The sequence below is a fragment of the Argentina silus genome, assembly GCF_951799395.1.
Source record: "Argentina silus genome assembly, chromosome: 3".
Lineage (NCBI taxonomy): Eukaryota > Metazoa > Chordata > Actinopteri > Argentiniformes > Argentinidae > Argentina > Argentina silus.
Window position 1 is genome coordinate 16,441,762 of NC_139657.1, and position 26,442 is coordinate 16,468,203.

The 26,442-nt window shown below is 39.5% G+C and overlaps 2 protein-coding genes across 2 annotated transcripts; one reads left to right on the forward strand and one right to left on the reverse strand.

The window, feature by feature from the left end:
• Positions 1-219: 219 nt before the first annotated feature.
• On the reverse strand, positions 220-4,172 carry gal (galanin/GMAP prepropeptide). Its single transcript, XM_083666684.1, has 7 exons — positions 4,129-4,172; positions 3,946-4,026; positions 3,527-3,581; positions 2,542-2,613; positions 1,434-1,520; positions 916-987; positions 220-407 (listed from the first exon to the last, which is right to left on the reverse strand). The coding sequence occupies exons 1-7, from the start codon at positions 4,129-4,131 to the stop codon at positions 346-348; spliced, it is 432 nt and encodes a 143-aa protein (XP_083522810.1). The 5' UTR covers positions 4,132-4,172; the 3' UTR covers positions 220-345.
• A 955-nt stretch (positions 4,173-5,127) lies between these two features.
• On the forward strand, positions 5,128-25,753 carry LOC310802186 (sperm-specific sodium:proton exchanger-like; the record flags this gene model as incomplete). The annotated part of the gene is made up of 25 exons (XM_083666480.1): positions 5,128-5,217; positions 7,750-7,878; positions 8,022-8,187; positions 8,399-8,515; positions 8,660-8,821; positions 9,063-9,162; positions 9,441-9,581; positions 9,697-9,868; positions 10,095-10,176; positions 10,551-10,732; positions 11,702-11,842; positions 12,484-12,581; positions 13,279-13,398; positions 13,640-13,835; positions 14,012-14,206; positions 14,577-14,726; positions 14,949-15,000; positions 18,194-18,342; positions 18,498-18,623; positions 18,774-18,872; positions 21,132-21,284; positions 21,501-21,638; positions 22,363-22,551; positions 25,271-25,397; positions 25,722-25,753. 25 exons carry the CDS (start codon positions 5,128-5,130, stop codon positions 25,751-25,753), a joined length of 3,306 nt encoding a protein of 1,101 aa, XP_083522606.1.
• Between the last annotated feature and the right edge of the window lie 689 nt (positions 25,754-26,442).

Genomic DNA, 26,442 nt, shown 5'->3' on the forward strand with positions numbered 1-26,442 from the left:
TTATGTTATTGGTTGAGCTTTCAAAATGAAAGCCAATAAATACAGTAAATCATATACAAAAAAGAGACTCTGTCTCATCTGTGTAATCTCAATGTTTACAGTATGTGATGAAATACACATCATTTATGGAAGAAATACAAAATCATCCCAATGCCATTCACATTTTTATTAAATTCAAAATTATAATATGAACATAGAGTTATTCTGTGTAGTGGATTAGACTGTTATGGTGATGACACCAGTACCCAGTAGAATGGTAAATGAGCAGATACACTTTAGTCAGCAGACAGAAGAAGCATAGAGGAGAGACCACTGAATGTTGAATCTGAATAGGTTCAGACCAAACTAGGGCTGACCCATCTCTTCTGATGTGAGAGAGGAAGTCAAGCTCTCCAAGGCTCCGATTTCTGCAAGGTATAATCAAATATACAGACAGGTGAGCATACATGTCTGGCTCCAGATCTTTGCGGTTTAACCAATTCCTATAACAACTATAGCTGACATTGCCCAGACAACATTAGCCAGTTATACTGTATGGTTTGGCTAAAGCACACACAGATCTGGATCCAGGCTATCTTCATGTTTTTGTAACTAAGACGACGATGATGATGATGATGATAGTAAAGTGCTCTGTTCCAGGTAAGTTCTTACTATTTAAAGCCAGATATGTGTGACTATAAACACTCATTTCTTATTGCATTTTTGAATATCAAGTCAATATCAAAAAGAATTAAAAAAAACCTTCCCAGACACTCACACTCATGCATTACACTGTCTGACATAATACTCTTGATAGAGTAAGAATGTGTCTGTTTGTAATTCCTGTAAGACCTGATATAGTAGATGATTATGGTCAGTATTACCAGCCGCATTTGTAAACTACTGTACAATAACTGAGACGTATTGTGAACTCACCTTTCAGTTTCAGGTATGATAAGAAGTCAATGACAGTGTGTATTACATCTTCATCAGCTATTCTTAAGGCACCTGTGAAAATGGAACACACTTTTATGAGAAGGGTTGGCTACACTGAGCAAAGCAGACATATTTCAATGTGGCAATAGTGACCTTCATAGGGCACTACTCAGGGCTCAAATGTAATCTCCGCTGTATTCAGGAGAAAGGAAGCAGGGTGTAGGGCTTAGGGATGATGAGGCTTTGTCCACTCGAAACATTGTGTTTTTCCTCCCATGGGCCAATTAAATAGTGAGTGGTCACCTCGTCATCATTTTTTCCCATTTACATTTTTCTTATTGACTATATTGGCTGATATCCTCCTCTGTGCTGCTCTACTGTATATGTGTTATATTTGTATATGTCTATAATTCTGTTGTTCTTCTAATGTTACATGAGGTTTAAATGTGTGAAGCTTACCAAATGAATTATAATGAAGTACACTTGTCTTGACTTGACTTGACTCTCTTGACTCTCACCTGATTTGAAGTCCTCATCCAGTGGCATGTCTCTCTTTCCAGCAAGGCCATGCTTGTCACTTAGGATCCTGTGGCCGTCGATGCCATCTGAACGACAAAACAAAAGCCACAGTTAGCCATGCCTTAGATGACATCCCATTGCATCTGCATCTGCATCGCACAGACGTATACACCGCAGCCCTGCCTAAACATGCCCCGCCCTGACATGACAGCCTATGATACAGCACACCCTTGTAACTTCTGTGGGTGTGTTTCTTTTGTTTTGTTTCAATTGTCAAGATTCTGAAGAGCAACCTGCAGGGCTTGAGTCACGGAATTGCTTTAGAACTGTTTTTCAACAATGGAATACATGAAGCAAAGGCACATGCACATGTCATGAATGGAGAAAAAAAATCCAACAACCTAAAAATCAGAACATTAAGCCAGGTTCCCTCCACATGCTAAGAAACAACAACAGAAAGACCAACAAAAACAAAAATAGCAGAAGGGAACATGAGGTGAGAATATTGAATACTGTCTGTCCATCTGAGAGTTTTTTTTTTCTTTTGTACTACAGCTACAGGTGTAAGGCCCACCAGATCAGACAACTATTGCAACCACAATATACCATATCCCAATGTTTACTGAGGTCAAGAGGGGCAAGAAAAAATTTATTAACCAATTACGTAAGTGCACAAATTATCAAAGACTAATTGTAGTCCTTGAATTGTGACCCTAAGCAGTTGATGCATTTATCCACATACAGTGTGCATGAAGTACAATATAATTACATGCAGAAAATGACGTGATCATTGGTCCATCAATCTTCTCATTCACATAATGCATCTCTGAGATTAAAAACTCCAGTATGATTTTATACATAGGTAAATAAATAAAGTAATGACTGTGACTATGGTTGCAAGAGAACCCCTATACTGGCAAATAAGTAATGAAAGAATCTTCTAAAGGATCTTCTTGTTTTTGTTTATCTAGTAAACGATTGGACATTGCATAGGCCTATATGAGTCTTTCAGTATGTTCACTCTGCAAACAATTCATAAGCACAAAGAGCAATGTGTCACAGAGCAATTCCCCTGCTGACTTCAACGTCCTGCAGGAGCTATCTTACATTGACCAAGCAGCTCTTCTCTCCCCCTTGCAACGGGAGAATCCTTTATCTGTATTAGGTGATCAATACGACCTGAAACACAGGGATGATGGCATTTTACCTGATCTTAAAACACGTACGCACTTGTGCCCATGAAGTAAAGGAGTGCACCCTGTATATATATATTTGGACATTATATATATGTATATGTATGTATATATGTATATATATATATATATATATATATATATATATATATATATATATATATATATATATATATATATATAATATTGAGATGTTTCTAATAATTAGTGTGGAGAATTACTCATTACACTGTTATTACTCTAAAACGCTGTTACTAAAACAAACAGAACATTGTATTAACTTATTGTTCCATAAAACTGATTCAAAAGTGATTCAAAATAATGGACTTGATTGTTTTAAAAAAATAAATAACGCATGTTCAAATAAGAACAGTCCCTGCTCCACTTGTGTAACAAAAGAAACCACTCAATGTCCAAATGTCAAATGACTAAGCAATAACTAAATGTCCATGTCACAACATATTATGAGCAACTTAATGCAAATGTGATTCCAAAATGTCTTAAGACAGAGGTACGCCACACTGCATGACCTCTATCCTTATCTAAGGATGAAGACTAAAGAGCCTAATAGAGTCACCCAATAAATAGAAATCCATGCTTCATCGCACAGGTGAAATGTGAAAATATAGGCCTAGAATGGGGGTAAAATATGAAAAAGAGCATGATAATGGAAACAGTGCAGGTGTGTATGTTGATACAGTTTGGTTAAATTCTCAGTACAGGTGTGCATGTTTATATAGTTTGGTTAAATTCTCAGTACAGGTGTGCATGTTTATATAGTTTGGTTAAATTCTCAGTACAGGTATGTATGCTTGGGTTAAAATCTGATGATAGTAGCATATTAGTGTGAGAGTGTATGTGTTGTACAGTATGTGCAGTTTTAAATGACAGTAACTCACGGGGACCCAAGAGATAGCCAGCACTGTTCAGAGTCCAACCTCGCTTCTCCTTTGCCTGTGATGAGAGACACACACACACCCACACCCACACCCACACCCACACCCACACCCACACCCACACCCACCCACACACACACACACACACACCCACACCCACACCCACACCCACACCCACACAGATAAAATCAATAAATCAATGATAAAGGATTTAATATTCACAATGATAACTGTGCTATGACCCAAGAAAAACGGATAGATTCCCAATGCCTTTCATTATTGTCATTTATTTCTTAAAATGTAGTAAGTAAGTAAGTTTTATATAATTCTTGTTATATTATATAATATATACATGTTGTTGATGAGAAGATGACATGAAATACAATATTTCGCCCAAGGAATGTAATAATATGCCGACCTACCGCAATGACTAATCCAATAGTCTCCGACAGAGTTGCGCAAAATATCAGTGCTACGCACACAACACCAATACACTTCTGCATCTAAGGAAAGATAAACAAAAATGCTATTTCATCAACGAAAACAACTATCAATTTCAAAACATTATAGTCCCAACACATACAACAGGTATTGTAGCGTCTTACCATAAAGATTGAAGTTTTTTCCAAGAATACAAGACGTTAAAATACTTTAAAAGTTTTTACGGCTCTCTGATTACCTCTTAGAATAAGATAACGTTATAAGAATTATTTTTGGAATGATCTTCTATCTCCTCGTAGTGCTTCGTTTGGGACTGGATTTAGTTTGCCTTTTATAACCCCTTAATACAAAAAAAAGACGATCAAAGGCGTAGGCTACCTGCTCAAATTGTGACGTCACACCAAGCTTAAAAAAAGAAAAAAAGTAGAGGAGGAAACGATGTCACGATGAGGAGAAAATTACAATAAGATCATGTTCTCTTTGTTGCCTTATAGGACGTTGAATAGGACAACAGTTATGAAATTCGGATCATTTTCTCTTACGAATGGAACATCATATGATATCATCAAGAACATCACATGTATAGGCCTTTATACAATTATACAAGCCTTGCAATTATATCACTGAATCTTTCAGGATGTTGGTTGGAGTCTCAGTGAGCGATCAAACTGAATGTACAACAGTTCTCCTTAAAGCAGAGAGATGATATATATATATATTTTTTAAATAATAAAAACTAATTGGATATTAGTTTGTCAGGTCAATTTAAAATATAGGATGTCATTTGATGAGAAAACCATGCCATGTAGAAAAAATAGTGATATGTGGTCTATCTCCAAACAATGCATGGTACATTTTCCTATACTGTGCTGCAGATACATTTGTATTGAAACATCTCACCTAAAAAAACCGAACATATTATCTAGCCCACAACAAAAAGTTTTCAGATGTGTCATTACTTGCCATGAAACATTACCCCACCAGAAAGTTACTTTGCCTAATTATGTGCTAAAATGAGCAAAGTTCAGGAAATGGTGAGCAGTTAAAAGGGCAAAAACAACTTGTTACAATGGCGTGCTTTATTGACTGAACAAACCTGACATTTCATACATGAATTACAGTACATGAAAATGTCATTCTATCATTTGTAATTTCCAGTTAAAATGGAGGGCGGTAACAACTATCAGTATGCCACGGCGTTGCCACACCGTTCCAGTGGCAGTAATGGACAGCAACCAACAGCGTGCAAATTGGTACACCAACAACGTATAACAAGGGCACCATAAACCTTCGAGATTTTCTCAAAATGGTCTGTCCCTCTTCAGGTGTTGGGTTTTCCTTTCTTCCAGCATTCAGCCTACCCTCCATTAGCTTTTCTCCTGTAATGGGCATTGTTAGGTCTGTGACTGGTTGTGTCCCTTCGACTCTGGTCTGTGTGAGAAATCCTCTATTGTAACAAGTTCCAGTTGCTGAGCAGCAAGGCTCTAGTCTATTATGAGATGGAAGACGGAGTACATCCAAAGAGTTCAATGCTGAAGATCTATGGCTGCTGTCTCCTTTGACATTGATGACATGGATGCTGATTGCACTGTTAGTTGAAAAGTTGATCACACCATTGGTTGAAAAGTTTTTCAGGGAGAGGTTACTGAGGAGAACATATGTATGTATAACAATCCTTTACAGTACATTCACCCTGGTCCTTCAATACATAAACCTTATAGGACTATGACAGATGTATTTGGCTATATGGTCATAATCAACAATTGATTGAACCTAAGACTATCTTCAACAGATACATGGATAGAACTAATATGCATTCTAAAGGCTTATATACCTGCATTTAAAATCTTCGATTTCTCTTCCTTGTCTTGTATCAAATTGCAAAGGCCTGTAACAGCATGTTGGCTGTTGGCGGTGCATTTGAACACCACACAGTTTACATGTAGGAGTTTTGGCAGGAAGGAACAGCGCTGTTATTCCATCCTTGATCATTACAACACATCCACATCTGCCACCATAGTTGAACTGGACTGTGCACAGTTGTGATGGTTGGGGAGGTGCAACTTCAGATGTGTGTAGACTTTGATGTGCAGACTCAGAAGATCTCTCTCCCCTTCTCTCAGAATGCAGGCCTCTATGAGGCAACACTGCAGTGCAGCCCAACATTGTCTCAACCTCTGCAAGCTGATCATCAGCGCATGCCAGTTTGTTTCTAACCTCCTGTAAGATTAACACAAATCACGGATGAAGTGAAGCAAAGCCTTCAATAATGGAAAAAACAACAGTAACACAACACACCAATGTACAAATGCATACATTTACGGATACAACAATTCAACAAGCAGGCTACACTCATCAATTGGGTGAAATGTTGTATGATATAAAAGCACCAACCCTTAATTTCATTGAGACCCCATGTCCTCTGCGTCCTTTGCAATGATCACACATTATTTCAATGGTGCACTGGCTAGTGCTGATCTTATTACACTTCTGAAAGTAATAGAATGCATATTAGATGTTATTTCATGCTTTCTATCCAATGATGTCTATGATGTTTTGGGAATAAAAGCCCACCGATCACGAACAATTAGTTTCATAAATGACGTCATGTGTGCGCGTGAAAATATATGACGCAGTCGTTTGAGATAGAACAAATCGCTCCTTCAGTAAGTTAGCTAGTTTAGCAATATCCGGCTAGCTTGGAGCTCATAAATCAATGAAAGTGTAATCGTTTCCCCTCACCTCTCATGATCATATTGAATTTTAGTGAATTCCGAAAATACAAACCCTTATTCTGTGAGGTAAGTTCCATTGAGTTGTCTTGTTAGTTTGCCTTGCCCATTGACACATTATAAACCGTTGGTTAGCTAGCCAACCCGCGGCGCTAGCGGGAAATAATTGAGACCAGTATTTGAGCGCGACTTGAGAAAGCGATCCTAAACCGAATCATATTAAAACGCTAACCCATTATAACCAATGTGACCATTGTTGTTGTTATTTGTCTCTCCCACGTCTACTTCCAGTACCGGCACTGCTTAGTTAGATCATTCCAAAAACGACTTTACTTCTGACCGCATCTCAGCCTGAATTCAGCATGAATACGATTGTAAATGGCACAGACGACCACTGGGACCACTGGGAACTATTCCGCCAGAATAACCAACCAGGGATCATACTCACTGTGTTTGGAGCATGTCTCTTTGGAGGTTGGTCAATGATGTATCAGACTACACTACAGCCTGGCAATTCTTAATAGCTAAAAGTAACACATTCGTTTTAGCCTGCTATAAATGTAGGTGTCATCGTTAGCCCAGTGTATCATTTTCATGTTAAACCAATTCAAGTACAGCATCATAAAATACCTGTCTCAAACATTAGTTAATCCAAATTTTTATTTTATTTTTTATTTTTAGCTGTTGTCAGAACCATCTTGCAGGCGCTCAAACTCCCATACACTGTATTGTTAGCCCTGTTTGGCATGCTACTGGGAGCACTCAGTTTCAGCTATCCAGAGGTATGGACAGAAGCATCAGATACCAGTCGAAACATAAAAGACATTATTCTCTGCCGTTGGAGTCCTTTGGCTAGTTTCTCTGACACAGATTAAGCCTAATACTTGACTAAAATGCATCTACAATGGAGATTTTCTATTGAAAAAGGTATGTAGTCCAGGGCTAGGCTTAATCTGTGTCTGTGTATGACATGTTAAACGTATGAATGATTGAATTGCATAGTTGTCATCATTAGGAATACTCTTGCTGATATGCATTATTATTGTATTCCAGATTAATTATTACACAAAGGAGATTGCAAACATCAGCCCCAAACTACTGATTCACACATTCATGCCTGTGTTGATATTTAGTAGTGCATTCGAAATTGAATCTCACATCTTCTGGAAATCTTTAATACAGGTAAGGCTTGACAATATTTCCTCCACTATTCTTATGGTGAGCAGCTTGCTTTAAAATGTCACTAACAACCCTAAAAGTGGTCCCTAGGAACTATGAACTAAATCAAATGAATAAATAATGTAAACTTAGTGCTTCTTTAACAGGTGCTACTGCTGGCAGTCCCTGGCTTCCTGCTCAGTACCGGTATGATAGCATCGCTGGTTGTGAAAGTGTTCACGTACAACTGGGACTGGTACATCGGCATGATGTTTGGTGCCATTGTCAGCACTATTGACCCTTTCATATCCACCACTTTGCTGCGAGGCCTCGGTAAGAATACACCTTTCTGCGTACATAGTACAATTCAACAATTTCCAGTCATATGCAGAATCTGTGATGTTTGGGGTATTTTGGGGTGGAGTGTGGGATTGTTTGGGGTAGCTGTTTGGGACACTATAGGGTACTTTGGATAATAAGTAGGACATGAGTCAGAATCTAGGCGAGATAGGAGTCAGTCAACACACTCTCCCCTTCTCTACAGGAACAGCCAAACCGCTCATCCTCCTAATAGAGGGGGAGTCGTTGTTCAGCGATGGCGCCTCCTTCATTACATTTGATGCATTCAAAGACCTTGCCACTGATATAAATCACATTGAAGGTATAATGTAGTAATTACTTTGCACATTTTATAATTCCTATTTGAATAATGTAATAGCGGATGGAAGACGATTATGATTTATTCTATTGTAAAAAAATAAATAAATAGTGCACATAATATTTGTGTCTATGTTTTATTTCACAGCAACACATTTTACCATCAAGATGTGCTTGAAAATCTTTGGCAGTCCCCTCCTAGGGTTCACCATGTCCAAGATCATCATGTTTTGGCTTTCCTACATCTTCAATGATGGACTGATTGAGATAACCATCAGCCTTGCAATGACATACATCACATTTTATTTAGGTAAGGTGCTTTGTTCATGTTCTTTTAGAGAGTTTTTTGGGATTGGATTGGATTGTTTTTTTAAAGGTACAAATCCCAGAGGATAAAACATGAAATTATTGTGCAGCACTTTCCAATTTCCAATGTGGTTCCAATGTGTGTTTTTTTTATGATAGGCAATTGATGGATACCTTGTAGCTTAAATAAGTATTATTTGTTGTATTTATAAAGTATTGAGTAACATTGTTTTCATGTCATTTAGCTGAATGGATCGGCATGTCAGGAGTGATAGCTGTTCTGATAATGGGGCTTCTCCTAGACACAGTCAACTTCAGCCCAGAAATTGAGGTGTTTCTTTTACGGTCTGTATTATCACATCTGATGCATCTATTTTGATTTACTCATTTATTTGTCTATTGCATGTTCTGCATTTGAAAGATGAATTGTAACCTACAGTACATTGTTCCTTCAGGCTTAATAATCCGTGGCTCTTTGTATGTTGAATGGATGTTTTGGTTGCTGCTAACAAATGTTATTATTAATAAAGTATTCATCATCATCATCATCATCATCATCATCATCATCATCATCATCCTCATCCTCAAATATATCGAAAGAGATAATTGTCTCTTTTCAACAGGTTCTGGGAGATGCTGACCTATCTGGCAAACACCCTGATTTTCTTCATCGTTGGCCTTGTGATCTCCAGAGCATTTCCGCATCTGAACCTCAATGATTTAATCAACATTGTTGTGCTCTATTTTGCCATGTGCATCATAAGGTAAGGACAACACTGTGTGCTACTGTAGATCAGTGTGACATGAAGCATACCTCAGTCATTTAAACTAGTTTGTTGAAGTATCAATAATTCGAACCGCAATGTGTTTGTGTTCTAGACTTGTGGTACTGATTGTCCTCTCGCCCCTGCTGGTACGGACTGGCTATGGCTTTAGCTGGCGCTGGGCAGCAGTGTGTGTCTGGGGTGGCACCAAAGGGGCCTTCTGTTTGAGTCTGACTCTCATGGCTTTTCAGTCCCCCAATCTGGAAATACGGCACGTGAGAGAAAAGGTGATGTCTCCCTCTTTTGTTTATCTCTCTTTCTTATCGCTTTAGTATGCTGTCATGACAACAGCAGTCCCCTGGAGGATGACTTCAGTTTATATAGTTATCATGATAATATAATATATATCAAGATGATTGTATCATAATATAATCATCTTGTATAATCTTGTGTTCGTGTGTCTCATTAGAAATGTTATTTCAGAAGCATATGTATCTTCTCTGTATGTAATAGATTTTGGTCCTGTCTTCTGGGGTGGTAGTGCTAACACTTCTCATCAATGCAACAACCATGATCTGGTTCCTGAAAATGTTAGGTAAGGCTAGTATTGAGTCTGGTATTTGATATTAGACAGACAGGTTGGTTGTTGTTGTTGGTTGCAGTTGGACATTTCTTTTTAACAAGAATAAAATGTTATGTCATGCTTCTGGCAGAACTCTACTCTCTTAATTAAATTACCAATTCAAGTGGGGAGGAGTCAGCACTGACACGCAAATCAATATCAAGCCAATCAATATTCTTCAGCTTAATATTTGACCATGCCAATTTACAGTGGAACTAAATCAGAAAATGATAGAATGTATTGGTAATGTATGTAAAGACATCAAGCCTACTAAACCCAATGGGCATCTTGAGTGAGCAGTTAGACTGTCCATTTTTAGAGTGTCTCTCTCTCCTCTGTGTCCGCAGGCCTGTGTGACGTGTCTGTGCCCAGGCGCATGGCCATGTACAGTGCAGTGCAGCGCGTCAGAGAGAGCTCTCAGAACACCTTCAGCTTGTTGAAGATTGACAGGTTCCTTGCTGACGCCAACTGGGAAATGGCAGAACAGAATGTTCACATAGATGACCCCTACAAAACACCTGATGATCAGGTATGCAACCTCCAGATCAGCGGACAATTGTGAGCCAGATCTTGTGGTGGCACACATGGCTCAGTGCAGGAAGCGGCAAGTATTACATGGGCCAGACCTGGTCCAAATGTGGTTGACAAGTACTGGGTGAGAGTTGGAACTTTGCTCATGGGCCAGCTCTGATATGAGGAATGTGGCCCTGATACATTTCAGTAGTTACTGGCCCATCTTTGGTCTAAATGTGGGGGACCAGTGCTAGTTGGAACTTTGCTCATGGGCCAGCTCTGGTACTGTACGTGGTGGTGTATGGCTCTAATGAGTTTCTATCGTTACGAGGCCAGTGTAGGTCTGAATGTGGGGGACCAGTACTGGGTGAGAATTGGCAGTATGTAATAAGTTATTGTAGTTGTTTGGTCACTTTTGGGATTGCTAAGAAATGCCAAAAAAGTAAGCTTGCCATACTTTGTGCACGTTAAAGCCTGGGCCACATACAGTTAGATGTTAGAACTAAGAATTAAGGGCTACTGTGTTCTATATTCTTAGATTTTGTCAGATTGTGTGTGTGACCCGGGGGATCAATTGGCTTTCTGGCGGGCACACCGCAAAAGCTAATGGCCACTCGCGGTACCGCTGTAGTTCTCACTTGTAGTTCTGCCCAAAAAGACAATTCCCAATGTAATTCCAATGGCAGAGTATTGTTCCTGGCCAGATGAGGTCGATTCCAGATGTTCTACAATTACTTAAAATATACAAATTCATGCCTTGCTTACAAATGAACACCTAATGAAAAGTAGCAAACTGAAACAAGACACTTTGGGGTATTTTTGTCTCTCTCTTTGACAAAACTAAGTTCCAGATCAAAGGTGGTGACAGAGGCGTATACACTGTTATCTTGAAGATTAGGCTATACTGTACGACCCATTAATTGACACCTGGTATAGGGTAAAAGCACAACTTTTGGTATGTCCCCCTCTATGGTCTTTCTCACAGGTGAGCATTGAGGAGTTCAGTCCCACGGCCAGGATGACCAAGTGTCCAGACTGTGATAGGAATATCCCATACACACCATCGCCACGGGAACTGGAGGACATGATGGAGGAGGCTCGCATGCGCATCCTCAAGGCTCAGAAGGTTTGGTCCCAGTCCATTTCTCACAAGTGGCAGGGTTGAGGTCAATTAGAATATAAATTCTGTTCACTCATTGATTGAATTGGAAATCTACCCCTGACCTCTGTATTCCTGTTGCCAGTTTGTCACCTTGATATTCCCAAATGAATCTCTTATTCCACCTGTTCAATACAAAACAAATGGGAGGGAAACATTAATCAACTCAAATACTGTAAGCAAGGGGTTGAAAGTTCCCTTCTAAATACAAAATCAATGTAAACAATAGGATATTACATTAGACTCCAGAGAAAATAATGATGTTGATTCTGTAATCATGGTTCTCTCCTCTGCTTTCCCTCACTTATGTTATAATGTTGTCGATACACTGCTACAATTTGGTTAAAATGATGCAGAAAGGCTACGGTACATTTTTAATTTACAGGGAACTATTGACTTGGGTCAATGTTCAAGTTTAGCTTGAGGTTAACAACAGATGAGTCATAATAAGCCAGTATGACTGTTGTCTAACAGGGGCCATATCCGCAAAGCCTCTCAGAGTATGAGTGCTGATCTAGGATCAGGTCCCCACCCTTCCATTATAATCTTATTCATTATGATCTAAAGGGGAAAACTGATCCTAGCACTCTACTCTGAGTGTGTTGTAGACAAGCTACTGGAGGCAGTACAGCGCTGGCATGCTGAACAGAGAGGCAGCTAGAACCCTCATCAACACAGCTGAGAACATGACTGATCACAAAGGGAAGTAAGTGCTGCTCTCGCTGCTGTCACTCAATGGTCTGAGAGCCCATCTGGGTTGTGCTTAAATCTATGTCAATTCAGGAAGTGATTTAAATTTAGAATTACATTTATCCTTCAAGTCAAGTTTCATGTCAAGTCATGTTAAATAATGCTGAATTAAAACAAAACTATGATAGGAAATCTGACCTAACCTAGTTGATGCCCACGGACAACCGAGTTCCTTTGAACCTAAAATGGTGCAAATGGGTGCAGAATTGCAGGAGGAGATCCCTCATGCTTCGATATATATGATAGAGATTTAGTCTGAATAAATTAGGCCCATGATTGACAAGCATTTGACATTCTTTGATTGTCATTGTGTTACAGATGGGCCACCTTTTACTTGGAGGAATCTAACCTCAGTAATTGCTGCACATTATGTACTTAGCTTGAGCACCTCTTAAATGTTTGACACACATCTCTGCCTAACTAAGGGTCATGCATCTATTCTCTTAGTCCAAGAGGGGCCTATGACAATGTTGATAGGCCAAGCAATATTAGTAAGGCTGATTTTAGAAAGCAGAAACACTGTATTATGCTGTCTGTCTAAGACTGTCTGAATTCATATTGAGGAAAACAGTGTCATACTACAATGTGTATGCCCTGTATGCTCTATCTATCATGTACTGTACACCTCTCTGTATTGTACTTTCTTTGTTTAGGTTCATGAGTGTCCAGGATGTCAAGAAGTACTGGGAACTGAAGGGCTTCTTCGTCAACCTTCGTAGGAAACTGGAGGACTGGCTGTATGATGTCAAAGTAGACAAACTGAAGCCGTCCAGGTACGTACAGTAGGTAGCTACCGCAGCACAGGCCTGGCTGGGAGTCTCTATGGGTTCTGGTTTAGATCAGGTTACAACACAGTTAAGGAACAGTATGACTGCTGTAATTGTCATATAAAGCTGTGTCCTAGAACAAGTCACATTTCTAAACTATGGACTATTTCCGTTGAAGACGCTTTTCAGTCAAGGAATGGGTTTAATCTAGGTCTTGTTAACTGGACCCACTATGTTTTAATTTCAGAAATGCAACGCTGAGGTGGTGCTACAAGATAGTGTTCAGTCTGCCCTTTGAGTACTTCATCTACGTGTTGATCCTGCTCAACATCTTCCCTATCATCTTGGAGTTCATCCCAGAGATCAGCCAGCCCTACGACCGGGAGCTCACTGCTCTCAACTACATCTTCTTCAGCTGCTATGTACTGGAGGCTATCCTGAAGGTGGGGGAAGAGACACAGTAACTGTCAAATGAATCCGTTATTATCTCAGCACACGTGCCAGATGTTTGTCTGTGATTAGTATGATGTGTGGAACATTTGTCTATTTTGTGTTCTGTTTTTGCAACACCAAATGTTTTTAAGCTCCTCTGTGACAGTTGGCGGTGCTTTTTCTACAGGCCTTGGCCATGAGAAGAGCCTACATTTTCAACCACTGGAACCAGTTTGACATATTTATCATCGTATTGGCTGCTGTTGACATCATCATTGATTACTACCTCGACTTGAAAGAGAACTACTTCAATATTCAAATGATCAAAGTCGTGCGAGTGTCTAAGATGTTTCGCCTCACCAGGGCGCTTCGTTTGTTGAAGGTATTTGTTTGGACAGCTAATTGATGAAATACACTATATGAGATGGTAAACTCACTCACCCACCCGTGCTGTCAAATTGCTAGCTTTTCGATAGCGTACAGTAGCTGGTTTACATCGGGTATTTGAGGAGACGGTCACGTGTGTTGGCAAGTCAGAGGTTGCAAGTTCGAGACTTGGTTAGAGTAACTTGAATTGTGGACTATGGTTTGCAACAACTTGATGTCTGTTTCATGTACAGTACATTTTCGGATTGTGTTGATTTAATATGAATAATAATAATAATATGAATCATAAGCTGTTCTTGTAAGTGTGTGTGTGTGTGTGTGTGTGTGTGTGTGTGTGTGTGTGTGTGTGTGTGTGCTTCTTTCAGATCCTCATTCCCAAGCTCATTACGATCTTGAACCTTCAGATCCACAAGCAGCTCAGCTTTGGCTATGACATTGGTAAAGGCTACGTCATAGGAGAGGAGGACATCAGCAAGATCATCGACCACATCTCTGATGACAAAAGCATATCTAAGGTGTTTTTAAACTACACATATCCTACTCTATGTCCAATTTCATTTCTTGTTTTTATTTTATAAAATATTATTTGGGTCTATGTGTTTATAGACCCAAATACAAATGTAAAGAATGTAATTTGGACCTCTCATATTCAGGCAATAATAGCTCCCTCTGCTGTTTATTGATGCTGTTTTGAGATCAGTGTGATCTTGTTCATCATACTCCATGTTGTGTTGCAGAAACTGAAAAGCATACTAGAGAGAAACAGACAGCAAGCGGTCAGAGAGATAGGTAAGATAGAATAGAAGAGACAGACAAGGCAAGCTACTGTTCAGTACGGGATGGTATCTGTATCTACATTATCTTCATCTATCTGCTCATGCTAATCTAGATGATCACTCAAAGTACAGTTGAGTCACTATGGGTTTAGCAAGATTACACGGCCTTGTAACAACTGATAATGTAATAACACCGGATAATGTAATGACTTTTCATAATGTCATAACTTTAGCATTTATAATGTAATAATAACGGAAAATGTAATGTTGTTAAACGGAAAATGTAATAACTTTTTATATAACATTATCCGGCTGCTGTTATTACGTCTGGTTAGTAAAACCTTTTTTGATGAATAATGTAATAACTTAATTAACTAAAACCATTATCTAAGCACACTCGCAATCACACACACACACACACACACACACACACACACACACACACGCATGGACGTATACACACACACACACACACCGTTGTAGGAATATACTTTTTCACTTTAAATAAAGAATGTGATACAGACACCAGTGTTACATTAATAGGAATAAATCAAATGAATCATTTAATATTGTTCATTCAATACTCAATCAATGTTTAAGTAAAATACAGAAAAAAACTTGCAAGGAGAGAGCAACAACAGACCCCAGGTGAAATAGAATAGTTGTTTAGTGGAAGCCACAGCTCCCAAAGACTCTTTGACCAAAACTTGATGAGTTCATTTGTTGTCGTTTATTTGTTATATACTGAAAAGACCTTCTAAAACATGTGCGTGGAGAGGATGGATAACTAGTCCCGTGACACTTGTATCTCACCCCGGGGCCATCGTTGTCTAAATTCCCCACCTCTCTCATGTTCTCAAAACATAGCTCCCGACGCACAAGGCTCTTCTCCTTAATAACACATCACACAGCCAGTATTAGTTGTTCCTGGGCATGAGGGACATAACTGCGATATGTGTTTAAACCTTCTGTTACATACATTTTAAGACATACTTGGTCACAACAAAGTGTAAGAAAAGTACGAATGGAAGTTCAATAAGAGGTCAAGACAGACATCCATTCACATGACCAATTCATGTGATTCAGATTCTTTCTGTTTTTGTTACTAAAGTGGCCATTAATAGAGGGCTTTTCCAAGCATTTGATCCTGACATGACTTTGAAATTGAATAAATCAAACCAAATATTTCAGTATCAAGGAAGGCTACAATGAATATTACTTGTGAGTGCTAGTAAGAGTACAAATATGATATTTGTAAGTAATAATTCCAATGTTCATGCCATGCTAACAGTGCCAAGTTGGCAAGCTCTGAACACAGTATATCTACACCAGTCTTATCCAGAATAGAGTGGCCTACAACCCTGGTTCTGGAGGGCTTCTGAGAGCAGGCTTTAGTTGTCACTCCACACTGCAACAAGATCAGACATTGTGTTGAACAATATTATTAGTGTGCTCCCTGCACATTATCCCTCTCATACTGAACTAATTAAAAGCATTGAATGTTGAAATTAAAGTTAAAAACTTGGCATTAAAAAAAGAAAAGACAAGGCATTTTATTAAGTTTTAAGGCCATGGTTAGGGTAAGCGCTAGCTTGGAAATCAGAGTGATTATATGGAACATTTGACCTGTGGGGGAGCTCTTGAGCTAGGTGGGTACCCTAAATAGACAGAAATATTGTCAAGAAATTACCTGATTGGGCATACAGGGCCACACCTCCCATGAGCAAAAGCTTATTTTGCAAAAGTTTGATAGCCTGAAACTAATACAAATGTATGACATATACCCATAATTGATTCTTGAAGAATATTACTTACAGATACCTAATGATCTTAATACTACTGTCTTACTCCATCATAACCCAAAAGATAAGGGGCTTACTCCAATGTTAACAGGAATGTAAACAATCACTGTTCAGCTTCAACATATGTTTAAAACTCCCATGTTGATGTCACAAACTCTCAGTCCTTGCAGAGTTCTGTCAATGTATTTTAGAGTGATAACATATCCAACCCCATCACCTCCACGCGTGTGTGCGTGCATGCGTGTGTATGTTAAGTTATTACATTTTTCATCCAAAATAACATTAGAAATGCTAAAGTTATTACATGATGAAACATTATTAAATTATCCAGTCTTATTACATTGTCCAGTGTTATTACATTATCGATTGTTACAGGCCTTATCTCACCATAATGTGTCTGCAATAATCTTGCTTACATGTAAGTAAGCAACTCATAAGTCCCCAGAAGTTGAGTCAAAATCAGAGTCAAAATCATATAAAATCTTTTTTTATATGATTTTGAACAAGGTGGCGCATGGATTGTATTATCAAAACCGATTTGCTCTGAAACGTTTACACAGTGGTGGAGCTAAGTCGACAAGGTGGCGCAGCGCCCCTCTTGGTTTATATTATTTGGGCATAACCCTACTGACATTAGTGCTCTTGACAGTATGTGATATTCATATTTGATATAGGTCGAGTTGTGAAAATACAGTATAACTTCCTAGTTTACCTTGAAACAATACACACTGTATGCTACTGTATGGTGTCTACTAAGAACATGACTCTTTGTACTTATTTTCCTTAGTAATCTCCCTTAGTTACAGCCATCAAAGGAGATGGGACACATCAGCAGATAGTGTCATGATTACGTTTAATATAAGCAAGTGAGGGCCTTCAGGGAAAAGGAATGGGACGTAACTACCAGTCCATTGTCACCCATAAAAGCCAGAAAAAAGGACAGGGGTTACTCCTCAAAGGACCTAAATGTATTCTGGGAGAGTACAAGGGCTCAGTTGGACACAATGCGGTAATAAGGCTTTGCAGACCCATTTTCTCCACTTCCCAGCATGCTCTCCTGCTGGCTGGGATTGATGGATCTTTCTGGAAACTGTATAACACACCTAATTAGCATTTAAAGAGCAGATATCAGGTGACCTCAGGGAGCCATACACAGATACAAAGCAGGATAACACACTATCAGTACAAGTGTATGCAAAAAAGCTGTACTTTCTGTTTATGAATAGGAAAATACGTAAGCAGTTATGCCGTCAGTGCATCTTAGAATCTCTTTGTTGTATGATGTCAAGCCAGTCAGCAAGTGTGCTGAGTTTACCAGTGACAGGAAGAGCGATTGAGGACTCTACTCAGTATGAGATCTCTCTCTCTGTCTCTCACTCTCTCACTCTCTCCCTCCCTCCTCAGGCTTGCTGCAGAGGGACCATCCAGAGATCGCCATCTCAGTGAAGACCAGGCAGGCCATACGAGCTGTGCTGAACAGCGAGAGAGACGCCATACGCACACTGATGTCCGGGGGGCTCCTGGACGACATAGAGTCATCCAAGCTGGAGAAGGTGCCTTCAGTCTAGCTCACTCCTCTGCCATTTAGTACAATGGCCCAATGACTATAATCCCCTTTCTGTGTTCCTTCTGTTCCAGACTGATTTGTAATATTGTTGACTCATACAGTAGCATTTATAAACATTTGCTGATCATCTCCTCTTGGCAGATGATTGAAATAAAGATGAAGAAACTGACCAAGTTCCCACCAACCATCGAAGCGCCAACAGCAGAAGAGCTTCTGCAGAGTCTGCCCTGGCTCAACAAAGATGTCACCCAGATCCAGTTCATCAAGGTACAAGCATCACAACGCCCACACACTTGCCTTGTATTGCCAATCTCATGTAGCCTATGAGTTTCCTTAAAACAAGTCATTTACATTTTTTTTAAAAATCTGCGGACAGTAGTTCTTTCGAGTGTTTTTGATGCATCACTGCTATTTCAGAGGGTGGCCAAACTGCTGTTCTTTGATTATGGAGACACCATAATACGAGAGAACGACGACCCTCAAGGAATATTCTTGATTGTCTCTGGCATGGTTAAGGTACGTCTTGATGGGCTTCAGATCTGAGGTTTAGTAGTCGAGGAGGGATGGAGCAGCAGGGTTGCAGACAGGTCTAACTTGCACATTTACATGTAAAAAAAAAAAAAAAAAAAAAAAGTCTTCATCAAGATGTTCTCTGAACATCTGCGCACATCAACCACTGACATCAGCTCTCTGCAGTTCCTTTTTTTTTTCTAAAAAGGTTTCTAGCCTTATATGAACCAGTACTTTCACTGACATTGGACATAGTCCAGAGACATACACAATATGTGAGTCATCTTGGTTAATGTGCAGTAAAACGTGCTTACCCGTTTTTGGATCAAACTGTCAATACTTGTATCAAGATCAGCCCTAAAGACCATATACTTTTAAACTCCAACGTAATACTTAGTTAGGTCAAAGAATGTCTTTGCGGTGAGACATCACAGTATTTTCCTAAAGAACAAAATAAAGACAGATATAAAGATCAGATATTTAGTTGAATACTAAATATATTAATTATATATGTTTTAACACATGTTAAATGTCAGAACTAATTATCACTCTCCCCTATTGTACATGAACTCTTGGTAGACTACAACAGAAAGTATACACATGCTATTAATAATGTGTGCAAATTACACTTAATCACTTGTCATTTTAGTCACCTTAAAATGGAACACAATACAGTATAAGCAATTTCAACACATTATGGTGTGACACTACAATTATGGGTTATTTAGAAAGATTGGGACTAATAGCCCTCTCTTTGTAGAGACACCTTCCCTTACCGTGCGATCTTACAGATTCTGTATACCCATTTTTCTATGACAACTCTTTATCTCTGAATACAAAAATGGGCTCAAATGTTTGCGTCAGAACATTACGTATACAATTATAATTTCTGTAATTTTTGTTTTCAAGACAGCAAAAAGCCTCTTGTTTCAAGAGCATTATGTTGTGTTTAGAGACATTGGTGATCATGCTTCCTATATTGTCCTTCTACTAATGTCATTTGGATAGAGCAAGTTGTTCTATTCTACTCTATTTGATTGTACACTATGCTGTTCCTAGTCTGAGTGTAGTTGAATGTTGTATGGTAGTGGTGTTTGGGTAACAGTGGTTGTATTTCACTAAAACTACAATTCAAGGGGGACAACCATATATGTAAAAATAAGACTTAAAGGACAGATAATAGGATATGTTTGTTTGCAAAATTTGCAGGTTTGGAGGAGGTGATATTTCCATGGTGGTAGGATTGAAAGAAGACTTTTTAACTTTTAATAGTTTATTATGGTATATTGTACATGATTCACCTGTTGCATTTGTAAGAATAGAGGGGAAAGTGTTGAATAGAGTTCAAGGTTGCTACAGTATTGTATTTGATACAGAAGTGTGAGACAAGATTTGTTTAGCCTGATTGGTCACATTTTAATGTAACTGTATTATGTACTGTATTAACAGTATTATGTCGGAGGGCAGTGAAATAAGTTACAATCTCATTTCACTTTGACAAAAGTTGCTCTATTTTCACGGGTGTGATGTCAAATCCCAGAGTCTACCTTCAAACAGGAAGGTTTGTAGGGTTTTTTAAAAACACAAACACCTCTTCCAGGTCTAGCCTTTTGTTACTGCATACATGAACACATATCTCTCATTATCCTTGAATGATTCAGACAAATCATTTCACAGTGTGTGTGTGTGTGTGTGTGTGTGTGTGTGTGTAATCAATCATCCTGACACGCTGTGTGACTCAGAGAGGGCATGATGTGCATTGTAGTGCAGGGGTTTGTTCCTTGAGATGTAAGCTGGGCCAGCTCTCACCCTCACTCTCAGCACCCTGGCTCTAACACCTCAGTCCTGCCTGGGTCACACTGATGACCATTCTTCAAGAGGGGATTGTTACATTTACACAACCTCAGATTTAATGTTGTTGTTACATTGTACAACACATCTCCTGGATATATAAGATATTCCTGTTCTGTCAGTATTATTTGTACAATATAATGTCAGAGCCTCATGTATATAAGCTATCATGCTTGTTGTCTTTGCTCTCTCTATCTATGCAACTAACCATCAAACCCTTGAGCAAGTGAATCAAGTTTGTTAGTGCTGTACTGGAATAATACAATATGCAGGATCAATCATCAATCAAGCAATATCAGGACCTGAATTGAGAAACACTATTATTGTAAGGTACTCTAACCTACCAAAGCCTCAACCTTGTGATTTTAGTTACCCAGTTCCTTGGTGTGAGTCCCTTACCTCCCTGTGTTCCAGATCACAGGAGGACCCCCCAATCTGGGAGGGAAGCGTTCCAGGGAGAAGACCCGTCTGACAGACTACAGGAGCTGCGGAGCCATCCTGGGGGAACTCAACTGTCTGACTCAGCAGCGCATGGAGATGACCGTCACGTGTGAGACTGCCACGCAGGTCTGTCTAATGGGCCTTAAAAGAGGATAAAATCCTGAATGTTTCATCAAATATTTATTTTTCACATAAGACATGCTGTTATAGACAGTTTCTCCGAATTGGCTTGGTATTGAGAAATTTGCCCCACCGTAGACTCCCCTCAGAAGCTTATAATAGAAGAGAATAGGGCAGCAGTGACACTACAACCAACGGTGATCATTTCCTGTTTCTCCCCAGGCCTGCTTCATCGCCATCGACTCCCTGTTTGAGGCCTTCGATGTCTTCCCTGAGCACCCGTCTCTGGAGTACAAGATCTGGCTGTCCATGGCCATCAAGATCAGCATCAGCACCTTCATGGAGCACATCTCTTACCAGGTACTCTCACCTCTTTAGATGGGGGATACTTCTTTAGCACAAACTGAAGATCTCGGTGTGTGCTCAACGTACAGCTAACAAACAGAACGCAGCATACGCAAGACAGATTGAGCATACAAGTAAGCATCAAACCACATTCTGCAGAACTGATCATACAGTTGGCAGCGGTTTAATACCAGCACACCGCTGCTGCAGTGGAGAACACCTTAAAGCCGCCGGCGCACCGTACACACGGTGTGAAGTGCTGCCGAAAGCCACCACAAGAGGGCGAGAAGAGCTGTGAAGGATGTTTGAAAAGAGAATGGTTTGCCTCTTCAGATAGATTGGTAAGATCAAGTTTATTATAGCAGCTCATGAATTGCAGGTCACACGTTCTCTCACAGCGCAGAGAAACAAGGGACAACTGTCTTAGCGCAGTCTAACATGAATAAGCGCGAGTCGGCTTTAATAATGTAACAGAATGATTACGGAATGAAAGTTAGGAATGTTCATGCGTGACAGCAGTAAGTATGTTGGGTTTCAGTGGGATTGAGACTGGGTAGAAAAGTAGTCTACAGTTGTGATCGGGTCTCCTGCGACATCGTCACACTGGTGGCCCAACTGTGACTTCTGCGAACTGTAACTTCCATTTGCATATAACTCTCGATACATCATGTTCTAAGCTACAAACTCTTCCAGACTGACAACTCGTCTTTAGCTACAGTATTGACTTCTACCTCCCCAGGGGTGGAACTACCAGAAGATCAGTGCCCACGTAGCGCAGGCCTACCTGATGGATGTCGAGGTGAACAGGAAGTTTGACGTGTACGACGGCACCATGGAGGACGTAGTGGTGGTGTACGGCAGCTGTGAGGACCAGCAGACCCAACACTCTTACAACGCCCCCACGCTCATCAGCAGGGCCACTCATCACGTAGGTTACTACTGTTATACACTCAGTCCCAAATCAACCCCTTACATAGCCACTTTCCCTGAGGGCAGTCCGCCAAGTTAACAGCTTGGCACAGCGGCACTCTTACATTCTTTGGGGAGAACTTACGTTCTTTTTTTTTTTCTTATTGCTTGGGACAATTTGTAACATTGAAGAGGGTCAATTGTAACACCTACATAATACCACGACTGGAGTAACTCAGACAAGGACTCAAACGCACGAATTTAGTCTTCACTTTCACATGGGTACAATTCACAGGTAGTCAGTCAGGTGAAAGGCATATAATCCAATAAGGGGTAGACCAGGCAGGGTACGGTACACAGGTATTCAGTTCAAAGAGAAAACAGATATCCGATAAGGAGTAGTCAAAAAGGCAAAGTCAAAATAACACGCAGATCAAAAAACCAGGCATACTTAACATTAGTAGACTGCTGGGAAGGTAAAGACACAAAGGTACAATGATGAACTGGCACAGAGACAGGGGAACACACAGACTAAATACACAAGGAAAGATGATGAGGAACAGGTGAATCCAATCAGGGCGGGTTCGACAATCACACAGGCAGGAAACACACAAGGGCAGGTGGTGAAGTGTCTGAAACGAGAGACATGGTGAGGAACACAAAACAAACAAGAAAAAAAAAAAGAAGAATCACATGAAACAAAGACAAACATAAACTAAGAACCAGGACGAGACGTTATAAATACACCAAATAAACTCACTTAGCTCCCAGAATGTTTTGCTGTTCTGAGTTCTATGTGTTTCCAGTCAAGACAGTGTAGAGACATTGAATGACTAGAGAGGCATTTTATGGCTCTGCAATGGTCTCTAGGTCAGAACGGCAACTTATAGTACTCAGACCATACCCATTTACAACTTGATTTACACTCTACCATCCCAAGGCTATCAAAAGATAGATTTGTGTATAATTCATACCATCTCTAAGTTAAAATAGCTAGTTTTGTCTTAAGCGGCTTAGTTGAGGACAAATGTAACATTGTGCAAATGTAACAAGTTGACACAACGTCATGTAAATCATGTCAATGTTTAGCCAATATAACAGTGTTCATACAAATATTGATTTGGATTCTTGGATATCAAAACTCTGGACGTTATTAAAAACACAGGCAGTGGAAAAAGTTACATTTACCCCTCAAAAACGTATTTGCCCAATAAAACCTGCAGATGGTGAGATATTTGATTGAAATGCTAACTGTGCACGCACTGACTGAGTTTCATCTCTCTAACTTGTTTCTGATTGGAGAAAAGCAGGCTGTTACAATTGACCAATGTTACATTCCCCGGTCCCCCCTACTTTTAATATGGGTAGCTTGATTCATGGAAGAAAGGGATAGAGACCCCCTCCGCTTAGCTCCACCTTGCCCTGACAGGCCAAGTGGAGGTTTTACCATTTAGCAGTTTATATTCTTTTTTCTTTTATAATAAGTTTATTTTATAATATACAAAAGAACCGACATACCTATTCAAGACAGGATTATAATTTCAAGTATCGGTGACAACATAATCTTAACACACAAATTGGGATAATAATCGACAGCATTAAAAAAAAAAAAAGGGAATGCAAGCAAATAAAATATGGATACAAGACAGTGAGCAACAAAATCCAGTGCCTTTACTAAGTATTCACCCCCTGAACTTTTTCCACATTTTGTTGTGTTACAAGCTGACTTTAAAATAGATTTAAGAGATTTTTGGTCTATAATATCAAAAGTAAAAATTATGTTTTAGAAATGTTTACAAATGAATTGAAAATGAAAGGCTGAAATGTATATACTGTATAAATGTATATACTATATAAATGTATACATGTATATACTGCATAAATGTATATTGTATAAATGTATATACTGTACACAATGACTGTGCATAGGAAGAGGTTAGCCCTTGTTAGTCTAATATTGGCTGCCATATAATTTGGAATGTTCTTATATTCTATTCTATTGGATATGCCATATCGGATCTTCTCCCTATGATATACATTCCATATTCCAAAGTCCCTTAACCACATATTGAAGGTAGGAACCAATACTAGCTTCCAATGTTGCGATATCAAATGTGGGGACATAGCCTGCCCCTCATGACCATTGAAGTTAGCAGTAGCTGCACCAATTAGACCGGTTAATGGCTCTGGGTCTATAACTCGGTCAAAAGCCTTTGATATTAGGTAATCAAATATATGCTCCCAGGATGATTATAGCTTTGAGCAGGTTCAATACTGGTTAAGTATTATAGTTAAGATACATTCAATGTGTACAACCTTAAATTGGAGCATGTTGTGTCTTGCATTTACAGAGCTATGGTGTATGAGGCTCTCCTCCCATATTGCTTCTATTTACACGACAAGTTTCTGTTCCCAAGCCCCTGATATTAGCTGTAGTTAGAACATCGTTGGTCTTGCAGGTGGCTAATGGTTGATTTGGGATTCAGGGTCAACATCACATATAGTACAGTCCAGTACATTGAATATTGTACATACTAATACTGAGGTTTGGTGCCACCTGCCGGAGAGATAGTATCACTCCAATGTATTATACTGGTTACTTCTTCTCAAGAGAATAGCCAGAACTTAACATTTGTAAGTTTTAAATACAAAATATGTGGTCATTATAGACCCTATATAATGTGTTATATGTTTTGATTTGGTAAAATTTACTGACAAATGTATATTTTCGTGGGTAGATCCTGGGTACAGCAAACACAACCAAGCTCCTGATCGTGCCCAGTCCACATGTAGAAGTGAGGGAGAGCAACTCCGTCCGGAGTCTGGACAGTGCTGCCTGCCTGAGACACGCAGCGCAAAGGAGAGGTAAACGGCATCTTAACACTAACCTGGACTATAGAGTACCCCCACCCCTTTCATCCCAGTGCTAAACAAACATAAAGTCATATCACTCATGTAAATACTCATTTAATCTCCCTCACCTCAAATGAAGAGACCAAACATTAGTGTTTTTGACTAAATACTATCTTCTATCCCCATCCCAGCATCTAGACATGATCGATCAAGCCAGCTAACAATTGTGAGTGAACTGTCATGAACTGTGAGAATATCATTCATATTTAACACGTCCCTGAATTTAAATGATGTCCGGTGTCAGTGAGAGGATGTGTCTTGTCCTTGCGTGCGAAGGTGACGTCAAAGGATGGTCCCCTGGAGCGTAGCAGTCCTTAGAAGGCTGGGGCAGACGTGCTGATTGAGCACAACTAGGAGCAGATGCCCATGTTGTTGCTGGAGGCCCACAATCAGCCTACCAGGCTAACAGAACCTGGAACATGTTCACATATTCTTAATACTGATTGAAACATTAAATATATTGTTTATTCAACATACTGTGTGTGTTTGTGTTGCTGTATGAATCCCACTTATCAAGCTATCAATCTGGCCAAGATAAAGGTGCAGTCAAGTGAACTGTGCTGCCAGACCTGCATTCTCATCACACTACTAGGCCAAATCCTAACTCCTCAGTCAAGAGTTACGTGTGCAGATCTCAAGTTAGGATTCCCTATTCCCACATCTAGAAAAAAAAACATCTAAGAGAAAAACTTCTACAGGCCCCAGGTTTGTTTGAATGCATTCATCAGTCTCTAAAAGAAGTCATCAAGCAGAGCTATCATCACCAATTACAGTATTACAAGTCAGAACACTTTCAAGTTAGCAACAAACGTGCCTTAATGTAGATAATCAGTATAATTCAAAGAATGGTAGATATTTGATAGCAGCATTTTGCCAACGTTCTTTTCCTCCTATCCTAAAATCCTTGCCAGTAACCTTGAAAGACAAAAGTTTAAACATCAACAGTAAGACATGAGGAGATATTCATCAAACAGCGCCCTGAATCAAAGTCAGATGT